This window comes from Sceloporus occidentalis, unplaced genomic scaffold, assembly GCF_023333645.1.
Source record: "Sceloporus occidentalis isolate IW3139 unplaced genomic scaffold, rSceOcc1.0.p SCAF_7, whole genome shotgun sequence".
Classification (NCBI taxonomy): domain Eukaryota; kingdom Metazoa; phylum Chordata; class Lepidosauria; order Squamata; family Phrynosomatidae; genus Sceloporus; species Sceloporus occidentalis.
In genome coordinates, this window is record NW_028316987.1 from 32,796,595 (window position 1) to 32,813,459 (window position 16,865).

General features: G+C 42.4%; 1 protein-coding gene across 1 annotated transcript in view; it reads right to left on the bottom strand.

Moving 5' to 3' along the window:
- The window catches only part of LOC149309486 (serine/threonine-protein kinase 17A-like), a 32,114-nt gene extending 16,424 nt beyond the window's left edge, over positions 1-15,690 (bottom strand). Inside the window, exon 1 of the mRNA XM_089532554.1 lies at positions 15,461-15,690. Within this exon, the coding sequence (XP_089388680.1) occupies positions 15,461-15,624 (164 nt within the window). The 5' untranslated portion in view covers positions 15,625-15,690. The remainder of the gene's footprint in view (positions 1-15,460) is intronic.
- Between the last annotated feature and the right edge of the window lie 1,175 nt (positions 15,691-16,865).

The window sequence follows — 16,865 nt, forward strand, 5'->3', positions numbered from 1 at the left end:
TTGTTTAGAATCCCCAAAGAAGTTAAATTCTTTCCTAACTGCCTTAAGGAAATGTTCATAACATACAAGCCAAAGCCTGCTGTATTATTTATAGATCAACAAAAAGCTGCAAGGATGTCTTTGTAAAATAGTTACTTATTATTTTAAAAATTCAAAGTTTTGCCTTTTTATATTCTAGGGCTTGCAAGACCACAAAGCATGAATACTGAACTACCTTCCTACTTTTTTTTTCCCCAGAAGGAGAAAGAATACTCCCACACAGACATCTGCTTACATACTAGATTACCTATAACAAGGATTGGTATACGTAAATCAGCTGCCAATGTTGACCCCGCATTATATAGGTCTCATGCCATCCACAGTCAACGAACTCACACCGGTTGTTTTGAATTGGTCAGTCCAAGACAGGACAACAAGTACTGGTACTATCCATGGAAAACTTTAAATGATGTATTGTCTGTTACAGATATTGTTGGAATGCAGCTCTAATCACCCCCAACCAGCATAGCCAGTGTTGAGGACTGCTGGAAATTGCAGTCAAGACAACATCTCAGTCCCCTCCATCCCCCTTTCCTTGTGTATCATGTCTTAGTAGACTGTAAACCCAAGGGCAGAGAACTGTCAAATTAACAATGTGTAAGTTGCCCCGGGTCTCCTTTTAGCTAAACAGCATGCTCTAAATAAGTAAGTAAGTAAGTAAGTAAGTAAGTAAGTATGGTACTTGTTTTTATACAGTGGGCCCTTCTGCAGTCCCCCCATGGATACCAAAATCCATGGATATTCAAGTCCAATTAAATACTGCACAATGGATAGTAAAACAGTGTCCTTTTTATAAAATGGCAAAAGGTTTGCTTTTTTAGAATTTATATATATATTTGAGTATTTTCAAACTGTGGATGCTCGAATCAGTGGATAAAGAGTCCATGCATATGGAGGGCTGACTGTATTAGAAACCTTTTGGTCTGTATAGCAGTGCTATCCAAAATGGTGTTCTGTGCAGTGGTGCCAGGCTGTGAGCCATTGGCTATGTGTCTGCACCAGGTTTCCAGGAAACTATAAATACAACAATAACATGGCACAAACATGGTCCCTGACACAATAGAGAAAAAGCACCGGTCCAGACATCAGACATCTTGAAAAGCATTAGTATACAATATGCTTGAGTCAGTTGAATTAAGTGGCCAGGTGTATTCCTGAGCCCACCCCCATTTCAGTCCTCACACCTGAGGTTTTCTTCTGGCCTATTCTGGTTCTAGTCCCTGAGTTATTCCTTTGTTTTGAGCCCTGTAACTTCCCTTAAACAATAGTTTTTCATTATTTCTTGTTGGTCATCCCTCCCACTCAAAAGAAAAAGTGGAGTACAAATATTAATAACCTATATGCAATATATAATACAGGTTGAGTTTCTCTTATTTGAAATGCTTGGGACCAGAAGTGTTCTGGATTTCTGATTTTGGGATATTCATATACATGTAACAAGATGCCTTAGAGATGGGACCAAAGGTAAAGACATTCATTTATGTTTCATATACACCTTATACACATAGCCTGAAGGTAATTTTATACATATTTTAAAATAATTTTGAGCATGAAACTAAGTTTGTATACATTGAACCATCGGAAAGCAAGGTATAACTATCTCAGCCACCCATGTGGAACATTTTGGAATATTCTGGATTTTGGAATCTGGATATGGGATCCTCTCTACTTGTAATAATATTTAATACATTTTTTTCAATACTGTTCCTCACGATTCTTTCCTCACATGATTCCCTTTCTACTCTTGCACTTATTCCATATTTCCAGGGCCAAATGGAGCAGATAAACTCACCTGAGGATCCACCTTGCTGCCATGCTTACCCAAAGAGAAAGCTCTCTCCCTGGTAAAGTTTTCAGTGAGTCCAGAGTCAGGTTCCATGAAGTAAAGGGGCAGATCTCAATCTGCAAAGCCACACAGATAGCATGCACCTACATGAATTGCTGTCTGGATCCAAGGAAGTTGGCTGTCTAGAAAGCCAAGGATGGTGTGGAGCAGCTATCAAAGGTCTCAGCCTAAACACACAATTTCTGAATCTTACTAGGAATTCTAGGGAAGACATCAATTTTGAAGACTACCGTATATATTTGTGTATAAGTTGAAGGCATGTTTTGGTGCCCAGATTATGGATTTTGATGTTACCCGTGGATAAGTTGAGGGTCAAACTCAGGGGCATGTAACAAAGGATCTAAACTGGGGACACACACACACACACCACTTTCCTCCCTCCTTCTCCCTCTCTGGACCTCTCCCAAGGATAATAGTCTCAGCATGCAAAATGTGGACACAAACCTCTGATTTCTCTCTCCTCCCTCCCATCCCCACAACTTTTCCAAGGCTCATGGCTTGTAAAATGGGGGACCCAAACTGCCAATTTCTCTCCCTTTCTCACTCTCCTCCCTCCCTTCCCCACTAGTTTTTCCAAGGCTCATGGAGCAGTATTACTTGTATGTAAGTCAACCTAGGATTTTGGAGCCCATTTTTGGGCTTAAATTTTTTGATTTACAGATGAATATATATAATTTTTAACGAAGCTGTGGGAACAAGAACCTCTAATAATGTCTAAGCCTCAGTTCATTTGCCCTATCATTATGCAAAGTAGTACTTTACTAAAACTATTATTGTTCTGCCTTGGTGAAAAACTGCAAAATAAATGTTGACTTAACTCTCAGGATTCTACAACCAGTAATTGTTCTTGTCCGTTTAGATAGCAGAACAACATCCATCCAATTTAAAATTTAATTATTTAAAGATATCCTAACAAATCTATACTTTCAATAAGTTTAATGCCATTCAGATGGACTCATGACTAATGTTACATTAAGTCTTTTAAAAGCTCATATTCATAAAGTATAGTTTAATCAGATCACTTAAAATAATAGCTAAGACTGCAGTTCTACATGCACAAGCTCCAATGAAATCCATGGTAATTAGTCACAAATAAATGTGGCTAAGTGCAGGGCGTGAGAATTTATTTTAAGAAGCTGATCAAGAGGAAACAGAAGGTTGAGGCACTGCAGGAATACAAATTATTTCATCCAAGGAAAGTGTTTTTTCATGGAGCATGAGCTTTGACTATTTTGGTAAGCACTTGACTTTTTTTTTTAAAGCAACTGGTAAAGCTCAATGGCTTCATTACCAAAACTTGATGTCTGCTGGCCAAAAATCTGAATGGTTTCACTGAAATTCAAATTTGTATCCGAGACAACTCAAGGTCATTTCTTGAAATTACCAACCTCAAAAGCATGGTTTAAGCTGGCATGCTTCCTGGCTGGAAGAAAAGAAACAAAGCTTCTACTGATTTGCAAGTCAAGCTCGATAAGCAAAATGCTTTTACGTCATATATTTATCCACTTTCTGGTTGTCATGGGTTCCACTAGCAAACAATTGAGAATGTGACATCAAATAATAGTTTCTTAAGTAATCTACAACACTGTGTCACTCTTGCTGATGTTATACGTATTAATAGTAACCTCAGTAAGGAAATTAATCTTCTTTAAAGAATAAAGGTTTGAAAGCAAATAAACTGCACTGGCTTAACAATTACGTCTAGATTTCAGCGATTTATATAGAACATATTACCATCTTCTCAATACACTGTGGATTTTTTTTAACATAAGAGAAACTATAACATTCTCTGTATCATAAACTTTATTGTCAACAATTCTTACATTATCAGGGTTTTATCTTCTTCCACAAACTAAAGTTTCATTGCATGCGCTACTACAGAATTTACTGTAACAGGTTTACTCTAAAACAAGGCCCACACATTTCAAATGGAGCTTACTCCCTAAGACAGTGGTTCCCAACCATTAGCCCTTCAGATGTTTTGGACTCCAGTTCCCATAATTTCTGACTGATGGCCAAGTTGACTGGGGCTTCTAGAATATGAAGTCCAAAACAAATGGAGGACCAAAGGTTGGGAACCACTGCCCTACGCCAATAGTACTCAAAGTTTTTACTGTAGGAACTCCCCCCCTTTACATCCACATGTGGATATTGCGCGCCCCCCTGTAATATATGAACAAAAAGTATGCCTATTTTCATTTTCATATTATATTTATATACACATACACATTTTATAAGGAAATAACAACTGAAATTAGAACAGTTTTATTTAAGTAAATTCAATATTTAACTCAACACATGTGCACATTTTACACATAAAAAAGTTTGGGAAGAGGAGGTAGACAAGGGATCAGAACCTCCAAGTCTCTCTCCCCCAGCAACTCTTGTACCCAGCCCTAAGAGCAGTGCATACTATGAGAGAAGAGAGACTAGAAGAAGAGAAAAGAGAGACAAGAATTCAGTACTTTCGTCAACCTTAATGTTGTCAGATTTTCAAAGCAGCAATAAGGGACAGTGGAAATTCATAACAAGCACAATTGACAATCAGGAAGTATCTAATACGTTTATGTTCTACCTAGGTACAAAATGAAAGTATCCGTTTCAGTTAACTTAGCCATGCACATATTTATCATTATCATTATTATTATTATGCTTTATTTATATAGCGCCACAGATTTGCATAGCACTGTACATACAAACAATAAAATAGATATGAGTAAACCTGCCCATGGCGTACAATCTAAGAAATAGTAGCATAATACATATAAATAGAGTGTACCCGTGCCATACGCGGGCGCATTATTCAGCATATGCTGAAAGCAGCAGCGTTTCTTCCGGCACCCACGTAAAACAAGGGCGCACTGTAATACATAACAATACAGGAAAGGGTTCAATAAAACAGGCAACAACTTAAAAACGTCAGATAGCAAATAATAGTCACGCAATGCCTGGGAATGCTTCTCTGAACAGGGTGGTCTTCAACTCAGTTTTGAAACTAGTTAAAGAAGCGATGACCTGTGCGGCTTGTGGGGAAAGAAGGTTCCAGGAGTGAGGGGCAGCAAGTGAAAAGGGACAAATCTGGGATGGGGCAGAGAAAATCCTGGGCTGAGACAGCAGACCTTGACTACCAGAATGGAGGGCCCGAGTGGGAAGGTGAGGAGAAAGACGATCTGATAAATAAGGAGGGGCCAGCCCATGGAGGGCTTTAAAAGTAAACAACAGGAGCGTATACTGAATATGGAAAGGGAGGGGGAGCCAGTGAAGGCATGACAACAAAGGAGAGATGTGGGCGGAGCGGTGGGCGGATGTAATCATGCGTGCAGCTGAATGCTGGGCAGAGATTAAAGGACGGAGGTGAGAAAGAGGAAGCCCAGCCAGGAGGACGTTACTGTAATCAAGTCGTGAGATCACTAGGGCATGGACCAGGATCTTGGCAGTAGAGGCAGAGAGATATGGTCGGATTTTGGCAATATTGTTTAAAAAGAATCTACATTAGCTGTGGTCTGGATCTGGGGGATACATGACAGAGAAGAATCAAAAATAAACCAAGACCACAGGCTTGCTGGACTGGTCGAATAGAAATGTCATCAAGAGAAACAGAAAAGGAGTGTTGAAGAGTAGACTTAGGTGGAAAAACAAGAAGCTCCGTTTTGGACATATTGAGCTTCAAGCATCGATGCGACATCCACTGAGAGAAACCTGTAAGACAAGATGAAACTTGCTGTTCAAGACTCCAAGGTCAGGGGTGGAAAGATACAGCTGAGTGTCATCGGCATACAAATGATAGGAAAAGTCAAAAGAACTAATGAGTTTTCCTAAGGACAGTATGTAGAGAGAAAACAGAAGGGGACCCAGAATAGAGCCCTGGGGAACTCCAACAGACAGGGGAACAGAGGACGAAGTCTGACCACCTGTGACCACTGCAAAAGATCTGTCTGATAAATAAGATCTAAACCAGTCAAGAACAGAGTCTGAGAACCTGAGGTCAGAAAGTATATCAGCTAGAAGACAGTGATCAACGGTGTCAAAGGCTACAGACAAATCAAGAAGAATGAGAACAGAGTAAAGGCCATTAGCCTTGGCCTGTAAAAGATCACCTGAGATGTTAGTGAGAGCCATCTCTGTAGAATGCCGTGGGTGGAAACTGAACTGAAAGAGATCGAGAATTGAGTTGGCTTCAAGAAACTCAAGACAGCGAGAATAAACTACCTGTTCCAAAACCTTAGAAAGAAAAGGAAGAAGATAAATCGGATGATAGCTAGACAAAGAAGAGGGGTCAAAAGAAGTTTTTTTTCAGAATAGGAGAAACTAAAGCATGTTTAAAGACCGAAGGGAAGGAACCCGTAGAGAGAGAGAGAGATTAAAGATATAGAGAAGCGAGGGCAGAAAAGAGGGAGCTATAGAAATTAGAAGATGAGTAGGAATTGGATCAAGAGGACAAGTTGCAGGTTTGGAAGAGTTCAGCAGCACAGAGAGTTCATCCAGAGAAACAGGAGGAAACATAGAATTTTTTTAGGCAAGGGTGATAGAAGGAGTAGAAGAAGAATCAGGAAGGACTATCTCAGAGCGAATAGTGGTAATCTTTGAGATGAAATAATTAGCAAAATCATTAGGAGAGAATGATGAAGAGACAGGAGGAGAGGGAGGTTTAAGCAAAGTGTTAAAGGTGGAGAACAAACACTACGGGCGCCTCTCATTGGCGCAGATCAATGATTTGTAATAATTCTGTTTTGCCATAGAGAGGGCGCGTGAGAAGGAAGAAAGAACAAATTTGTAATGGATAAAATCAACCCACTCCCTGGACTTTTTCCAAAGGCGTTCGACCGCTCGAGAGCAGGACTGGAGAAACCTAACAATGGGGATAAGCTAGGGCTCAGGCCCAGTCATAGAGGAAGAAGCACATACAGATACAGGGGCAAAGCTGTCAAGAGTTGAAGAAAGAGTGGAGTTAAATAAAGACATCGTTGAGTCAGCCGAGTCCCCAAGAGGTAGAGAAGAGAGAGATGAATCCAAGGACTGACTGAGATGGTCACAGTTAACAGACTGAAGACCATGAAAGTAGCGTTGAGTAGTATGACGAGGAGGTGGGATATAAGTAAGAGTAAAAGAAATTAAATGATGATCAGACAATGGAAAATCAGATGCCAAGTAGTCAGAAATGACACACTTAGCAGCAAGAACTAAGTCAAGACAGTGACCAAGAGAATGGGTTGAAGAGTGGGAATGAGGTTGTAGACCGAAAGAAGCTAAAAGGGAGCTAAAGCGAGACGCTGAGGGAGCTACAGCAAGACATATTTCTCTGTAAAATTAACATACTGACACTGCACACATTTCTTATGAAGAGCCCTCTTCCAAAAATGTATATGTTTTTGGCATCTTATTCTGTATATATATATACATATATAAATGTGTGTATATATATATATATATATATATATATATATATATATATATATCTTTCCAACCTTCAAAGAGGGGATATTCTTATGTGAGGTATCTGCTGACCTTATAAGGGACAAGATTTCTGGCCCTGAAACAAGGGACACTTGGCAACCCTACACAGCCTCCATGTACATAAAAGGCTCACAAATGTACAAGGAAGACTCTTTCCCCCCCTCTTCTTCCTGAGAGAAAGTACTGTATGCATTTTGAAATATTTATGGAAAAAGTCTAAATTCCTCCTATCATTGATTGTCAACACTCACACAAGCTGTTAAATTGCACTGCTTTACAACATATTTTGATATATGGATTATTTTTGAATGCTTAGAAATTTAACTGATACTCATAAACACAGCAAGCCCTTGGCATCTGCTGGTATTTGGTTTCAGGACACATTGTGGATACCAGAATCAGTGGGTGCTCAAGTCTCATTATATACAATGGTATAGTAAAATGGTATCCTTTGTATAAAATGGCAAAATTGAGGTTTGCATTTTGGATCATATATATATATATATATATATATAGCCTATATATATATATATATATATATATATATATATATATATATCTTGTTTTTTAAACTGTAAGCCTTGAGTCTCAATTCTGAGAAAAAGGTGGGATATAAATAAATAAATAAATAAATAAATATTACAATGTTGAAAAGATCAAGATATTTTAAAAAATTAATACCTTTACTCAGTCATAAAACAATGTGGTGGCTATAGTCAAGAAATCAGAAGATGACCAGGACTTGGAAGGACAGCTATGTAAGAATTAGACAAGACCATCCAGTGTATATATTACTGAATACCAAAGTGAGAATTGCTCATGCCATCACATTTCTCATTTCTATGTATGGTTCTGAAAGCTGGCAGGAAGACAATAAATTAATTTGAAATGTGATGCTGGATAAGAGTTCTATGGATACCATGGATTGTCAAAAAAAGGCAAAGACAAGCCTGAGTTTTCAAAAGAAGCTAAATGACTAAACTGAGCCTATTGTACTTTGGATGCATCATGAGATAACATGACTCACTGGAGAGATGATAATGCACCATAACATGGAAGGCAGCAGGAAAAGAGGAAGACCATAGTACAGATAGATTGATTCAATAAAGGACGTCACAGCTCTGAGTTAGACTTGAGCAGGGTTATGACGACCAGGGCTCTTGAAGGTTGCTCATTCACAGAGTCACCATAAGTAAAAGATGTACTCTTCCAATTTGTTGTTGTTGTTGTGTGCCTTCAAGTTGTTTTGGACTTTTGGCGACTCTATGGCAAACCTATCATGGGTTGGGTTTTTTTCTATTGGTAAGATTTGCTCAGGTTTGCCATTGCCTTCCCCTGAGGCTCAGAGCATATGATTTGCTCATGGTCAACCAGTGAGTTTCAAGGCTGAGTAAGGAATTGAACCCTGGTCTGCAGAGTCACAATCCAAGACTCAAAGCACTACATCACACTGGCTTGGTTTTGTTTTGTGCAACTCTGACCAAATGTGCATGTGTCATACTATCTTTTAGGATTATTTTCATCAAGGCAAATACCTTTTCACAAGAGAGATTTTATCCTTAGACATGAACCCAATATGTGGAACCATATACTACATACTAGGAGACCTACTGCAGTCATCGCCTTATCAGTGCACTGAATACAAAGTGATATGAAATGAAAATCCAAAAGTCCACTGAATCCTGGCTTATCTTTCGAAAGCAAATGGCTGCAGCTGACTTGGCTCCTTGTGCCAATAAGCAACTCATAAGGAGGATGTCACAAAGATAAATAGCCTTCATGTCTTCACCAGGCACAGTTCTGCATGCTGAAATACATTAATGTACATCTGGCCATTCAACACATCCAGCTTATCAATGAGCTATTACAGCCCCCTGGCCATTCCAAGACTGGTTGAGGAGGAGGGAGGGGAGACGATGAGAGAAGAGTTGCCACAGACAGACATCATCCTTTACAGTCATTCAGAGGTCTTTGTGTATCTTTTAATTATTTCACACCTGACTATGGCAATATACTGTAACCGGGCACTTCTCTGATCTGTGCCTCCACTCCCCACCATCCATCAGATTGGTGTGCGCATGCTGCTGCAACTCAATGGTAAAGGGGGGGGGGGGTTGAATCTTTGCAGGGGGAGGAAAGGAACACTGAGCTTCATAATGACCAAAATAAGACATACGTAGCGATAAGGTAGGCTTAGGTCTGTGTATCCCACTAACAGGAAGTGTTTGTCTTATTTTATACAAGACCAGTGTCATAGCTCATTACCTAACTCAGCCTCTTCCCTTTTCTGTCTGGGCTACTGGGCTAATGCTGGGTTTTCTTCCCTCTTCAACAGAGGCATTTTCCTGAGCTTGTAAAGAGGCAGGGCTAAAAAAAAGAGAAAGGTAATAGATGAGGAGACAGAGTGCAAAACCATGATGGCGGTCCTGGATACAGAGACAAAACTGGTCATGACAGTTGCGACAACAGTGCAGAACTCGCTGACTGCTGCCCAGTTGCAATCTCTCCTTCTGATGTCAGTTTTCTTCTCTTTTTTGGTGGAGGAGGGGAAGCCAAACTGCATTCCACCTCACTCTCAATATATAGTTGGTATAAATATTCTTGGTTTTCTCTAGAGCCATGCTGCGCAATGAGCGGCTGGTTTTGTCTGCCTTTAGTTTCTTCTGCACTCAGTGTGCTGGGTAGCAGTCAGTGAGTTCTCCTCAGTTGTCGCATTTGCCATGACCAGGTTTTTCGTTTTATCTGGGACTGCCCTTCATGGTTTCATTCTCTACTTCCTCTTTTTATAATTAGTCTCCATTTTTTATTTGACCATTACTATCTAAAGTGCTGTGCAAACTTTACAGCACTCTTTAAATAAATAAATAAATAATAACAACAACATTTTCCTCATTTTAAGCTTCCCTAACTAAATAGCTCTGCCTCTTTACAAGCTAAGGGAAATGCCCATTGGTTTGTGGATCGCTCCTCTTAATCTATTCTGAGAACGTTACTTTTTTTGTATTTACTTTAGATTTATTACTAAGAATACTATTGTTTTCATATGTACTGCTGTTAAGCCAGGTGTATTCATCCTACTTTTGTGCACCTGATTTTTCTTGTCTAAATACAGAACTTCATATATATCCCTGATGAAATTCATTTTGTTTGTTTTGGCCCGGTTCTCTTGTCTGTAAAAGTCAACTTGAATCTTAAGTTTGTATTCTATTGTTTGGCATCATCTACAAACCTTCTAGTTTTATATTATCTGTCAATTTGATGAATATCCCCTTTACTCCTTCATGAAAGGGCCGAAATAGACGGGCGAAAGGGGCAGCTTCAAGCCGCCCCTTCCGAAGATGCACTGGGCCCATAGCAATCACACCCTGCAGCCCCAATACACCTTGAAGCTGTACAAAAAAGAAGTGGTAAAGATCCAGTCCTTTTTCCAGCAGCAAAAAGCTGGCAATGGCCTGTTACAGACTGCCAAAATAAAGCTGCTTCGGGTCTCTTTGGAGATATGCTATTTAAATGATGCCTGGGTCCTAAGAGTCCAGAGGTCGCGCCAAAGCCACACTCCATTCCTAATGATCATTGCGGAATAGCGGTCTATAAATAAAACATATTATTATTATTATTATTATTAAGCACTGGAGTGCAGCTTTGGTGCAGCTTCCAGATTCTTAGGATGCATGCATCATTTAAATAGCATACCTCCAAAGAGACCCGTATTTTGGCAGTCTGTAACAGGCCTTTGTTGCCCATGCTGTGGCTGGAAGCCAGCTTCATGACAATCCAACGGCGTGTGGTGTGTAAACACAGGGCTGCTGAAGCATCATGAAGCTGCCCCTGTGAAAGTGGCTGGGCATCTTCCAAGTGTCTTGGGAGCATGCAGCATGTAAGTGCTGTTCTCCCAAGCTGCCCAGAAGGAAGCTTAACTTACTGGTCTCTTCCGGCCCTAGGTCCTTTGAGTACCGTCCCTTGTGACATTTTACTCACCACTTCTCTTCAAGAAAACCGGGAACCACTGGGGAGCACTCTGCATTTGGTCCATCAGCCAGTTACAAACCAACCTATCAGTAGCATCACCTAACCCAGTTTTACCAGTTTGTCTATAAAAATAACCATCAAACTGGGAAACTCTCAACAGTTTTTCACAAGCTGAAGTGGAGTCAATGCAGCTTTCAAATTTAAGCTTCATGTCCAAGTGTGAAAATTCTTAAGGTTGTGTGTATCTATCAAACTGCCTGGCCATTCATGGCAACCCTGTGGACTTCATGGGGTTTTCTTAGGCAATGAATTAGTTCTTGATTATGTTTCTCAACAAAATGAGTCCCTTTCTGTACTCCTTGTGGAAGCAAGTCTCAATACAGAATGATGAATAAAGTATACATGGAACAGGAACACTTAACTGTTACATGGCAAACAAGCTCTAAGCTCTCTGGCAGGACCTCCTAAACTCGCACTGTTGCAGTCTTAGCTTAATTTCCCACAGCAAACTCTTTGTAACTGAACCTGAGTCAGTCATAAGAAACCAGGCTGGTAAGTTATTGGGCATCTGCATTCCCAGTCATCATCGTCATTTGTTCAGGAACACTCAGAAATCACCTGGGCTCTCAGAGCTCATACTCCAGTGACACACGCACACATATATATGCAGGCCCACACTTGTGTACAGAGATATGTACTCCAATAAAGGAGTGGCTATATCAATTTAAGAGATTTTTAAAATCCTGACAGGCTGTCAGTGGAGCAGACTAAAGGATCATCTTTCTGACAGATACTAGAACGAGGGAGCAGCATCTTAACAGAGCTAGAAACTTCAGTCACCACACAATGGCCTGTTACAGACTGTCAAAGTAAAGCTGCTTCGGGTCTCTTTGGAGATATGCTGTTTAAATGATGCATGGGTCCTAAGAGTCTGGAAGCTGCACCAAAGCTGCCCTCCAGTGCTTAGGAATGGAGTGTGGCTTTGGCGCGACCTCCGGACTCTTAAGACCCATGCATCATTTAAACAGCATACCTCCAAAGAGACCCCAAGCAGCTTTATTTCGGCAGTCTGTAACAGGCCAATAGCCGCTGTTAAGCATTCTGAAACACATCTGAATAGCATGAGAGAAACAATGGCCTGTTACAGACTGCCAAAATAAAGCTGCTTCGGGTCTCTTTGGAGATATGCTGTTTAAATGATGCATGCACCCTAAGAATCTGGAAGCTGCACCAAAGCTGCACTCCAGTGCTTAGGAATGGAGTGTGGCTTTGGCGCAACCTCCGGACTCTTAGGACCTGTGCATCATTAAAACAGCATGCCTCCAAAGAGACCCAAAGCAGCTTTATTTTGGCACTCTGTAACAGGCCAATGATTCGTTTCTTTTTTCAATTTCAAGGTAGTGCACCTTCTTAAGATTTCCCCCGAGTTTTAGAAATCTGCTTATTGATCACGGCTCTAGACATACGAGAACGATGACGAATTTCACATTACAAGGGTACTGACTACGTAAATAAGAAGCCAGCATGGCATCGTGGTTTGAGCGTCGGACTTCAATTCTGGAGACCAGGGTTTGATTCCTCACTCAGCCATGAAACCCACTGGATAAGGGGCCTTGGGAGAGTCACACACTTTCGGCTCCAAAAAACCCTGTGATAAATTCGTTTTAGTCAGAAATTACTTGAAGGCACACAACAACAACAACAAATATCTAAATACGACACTTTTTTAAAAAAAGCACAGGGAGATTGGTAATTGCACTGTAAATTATGTCCTCAAAAGATGATTCAGGTCTGTTAAGGATGGTTAGCATGTCAAAGTTATCTGTTTACTTTTTTACATTTGCTGGTACATATACATTTTACATGTACAGTTGGCCCTCCTTATCCATGGATTCAAGCATCCACGGCTTGAAAATATTACACACACACACACATATATATATAAATCCCAAATAGCAAATCTTCATTTACCATTTTGTATAAGGGATGCCATTCTGCTCTGCCTTTATATCTAATGGGACTTGTGCATCCACTGGTTTTGTTATCCACGGGGGATCCTGCAACGAACCCCCAGCGGATAACAAGGTCCCACTGTCTATCAGCCACAACGCTCTGTCTTTCAACCATCAAAGTCTCAGATTCGAATCCGACAAATAAATGGTCAGAATGCCACTCTGGGCTTGTTGTGTCTTCTTTCTGACTAAGACAGAATGTGCTGAAGCTTGTCCCGGTCTTTAAACCCTGCAATTTATGACTGACTTAAGTCCACAAACATTTATGACTAAGCGATAAGTCACAACCTGAAAGAAGTCAGATCCTGGTGTCGGAAAAGCCTGGCCTCAGACTGAGTTATCTGACACAAGCAAAGGAGAAAGTTCTTGACTGTCAACGCAACTCATGGCACACTTTCATGAATGATTCAAATGAGGAGAAATAAAACACCACGCAGGTAAATATAACTCCTTTTATGCATTGATCAGCATTGCACTGTTCTTTGTCCCTTGTGCTAGTAAAAGAAAACTTAGATAGTTCAAGGCCGAGCGAATGCAAGTGAGCAAGTGGCGCATGATGTTCACGTGCAGCAGAACATCTTTAGGCTGGAAACGGATTGTGTGCCTTCGCATCCTTTCCGACTTGGGTTCCTAACTCAGCCGCAGTCTCTCCGTTCAGGTTTCTGAGAGCAGGACTTCTCATCACTCGCCTCATCCACGATTCACAGGACATACTCAAACAAAGCACAGCACTTGCCCATAGAGAAAGCATACTTCCCCATATAGGGAACCATGGGGATTATTTGTCCATAGGGAACCATGGGGATGATTTCTCCATAGGGAACCATGGGGATGATTTCTCCATAGGGAACCATGGGTATTATTTCTCCATAGGGAACCATGGGGATTATTTCTCCATAGGGAACCATGGGGATTATTTCTCCATAGGGAACCATGGGGATTATTTCTCCATAGGGAACCATGGGGATTATTTGTCCATAGGGAACCATGGGGATTATTTGTCCATAGGGAACCATGGGGATTATTTGTCCATAGGGAACCATGGGGATTATTTGTCCATAGGGAACCATGGGGATTATTTGTCCATAGGGAACCATGGGGATTATTTGTCCATAGGGAACCATGGGGATTATTTGTCCATAGGGAACCATGGGGGTTATTTGTCCATAGGGAACCATGGGGATTATTTGTCCATAGGGAACCATGGGGATGATTTGTCCATAGGGAACCATGGGGGTGATTTGTCCATAGGGAACCATGGGGGTGATTTGTCCATAGGGAACCATGGGGGTTATTTGTCCATAGGGAACCATGGGGGTTATTTGTCCATAGGGAACCATGGGGATGATTTGTCCATAGGGAACCATGGGGATGATTTGTCCATAGGGAACCATGGGGATGATTTGTCCATAGGGAACCATGGGGATGATTTGTCCATAGGGAACCATGGGGATGATTTCTCCATAGGGAACCATGGGGATGATTTCTCCATAGGGAACCATGGGGATGATTTCTCCATAGGGAACCATGGGGATGATTTCTCCATAGGGAACCATGGGGATGATTTCTCCATAGGGAACCATGGGGATGATTTCTCCATAGGGAACCATGGGGATGATTTCTCCATAGGGAACCATGGGGATGATTTCTCCATAGGGAACCATGGGGATGATTTCTCCATAGGGAACCATGGGGATGATTTCTCCATAGGGAACCATGGGGATGATTTCTCCATAGGGAACCATGGGGATGATTTCTCCATAGGGAACCATGGGGATGATTTCTCCATAGGGAACCATGGGGATGATTTCTCCATAGGGAACCATGGGGATGATTTCTCCATAGGGAACCATGGGGATGATTTCTCCATAGGGAACCATGGGGATTACTGTCAGTTGTTTTAGTACGTCTCCTTAGGCACCTGGGGGCTGCATCCACACTGGAGAGATAACCCGCTTTGGCACCGCTTTAACTCTTTTTCTGGCTCTTGGCTATGGAATTCTGGGAGTTGGAGTTTGTTGTGGGGCCCAGAGCTCTCCGCTCTGGGCCCACAACAAACTCCAACTCCCAGAATTCCACAGCAGAGAGCCAGACAAAGAGTCAACACTGGTCACGAAGCCCCCTCTTCCTGCCTTCTCACCTGCCCAGTTCGCGTCCGGGGCTGAGGCGGTAGCGCTCCTGGAAGGGCTCGGCCAAGATGGGAGTCCGAATCTCCGACAACAGCCCACCACGCCGACGCTGCTGGTGGGGCGCCCTGCTGGCCCGAGGACGAGGAGGAGGCGGCTTCTTCTCTTCAGGACTCATGGTGCTCGGCGTCACTGGACGCAGGAGCGGAGGAAAAAAGCTACCGTTGCCTCCGCGCGCAACAGCTCTTCTGAGCGAGTGAAGACAGCTGAAAGAGGAGCGGGAGGAAGCCACGCCCCCGAGCCCCACGCCACGCCCCTTCCTCCTCCCCGCGCGCCAACCCAGTCCAACCTCCTAAGCCACGCCCCTCCGTCTAAGCCACGCCCCTTCCTCCTCCCCGCTCGGCAGCCCAGTCCAGCCTCCTAAATCACGCCTCCTTCTAATCCACGCCCCTTCGCTCTCGCGCCAACCCAGTCCAACCTTATAAACTACGCCCCCTCTCCCCGAGCGCCAACCCTATCCAACCTCCTAAACCACGCCCCCTCCCTCTAAGCCACGCCCCTTACTCCTCCCCGCGCGCCCAGTCCAACCTTCTAAACCACGCCCCTCCTTGTGAGCCACGCCCCTTCATCCTCCCCCGCGCGCCAACCCAGTCCAGCCTTCTACCCTTCTACTCCTTCCACCCGCGCGCTAACCCAACCCCCTAAACCACGCCCATTCCCCGCGTGCTCCAACCGTCCAACCCCCTAAGCCACGCCCCTCCGCCAAAACCAGCTCGACCCGTTTTCATGGTCCCGCAGCGCCACCTGCTGGCTGGGCCCTCTCGCGATAATAGAGCACCCCTAGCCTAAGTGCAGCTGCGTCCGCACTGCAGGAATAATCCGCTTTGAACCCGCTTTAACTGCCCTGACTCCATTTTATGGAATTTCAGGACTAATTGGTCATTGTGGCACCAAAGGTTGTTTTTAAGATGTGGAGAACTTAAATCATGCATGGGTTTTGTTTTCTTCTTCTTGGCAAGATTGATTTCCCAAGGATTGTAGTTTGTGGGAATTGTAGTTTGTTGTGTCACCAAATCAGATGGCTCATGCCCTTGGAACATGTGTGGAGTAAAATTTAGTCCAGTAGAGGAGGCCCTAATACGCATTTGGAACATAGCAATGCATGCTAGGGTTGCCATAATTGTCCACTATTACCAGGGGCAAAATGTAGGACAAAATCGAGACCAAACTGTAGGACAACTGCAGGACAAAACTCAGCCCAAAATGTAGGACATTTAAGAAAAATGGTGGACCTTAAAGGCCCTACATTTTGGGCTGAGTTTTGTCCTGCAGTTTGGTCTCGATTTTGTCCTACATTTTGTCCCTGGTAAAAGTGGACAATGGCAGCATCCAGGCGTTCATAATTTGCAAAGAGACATC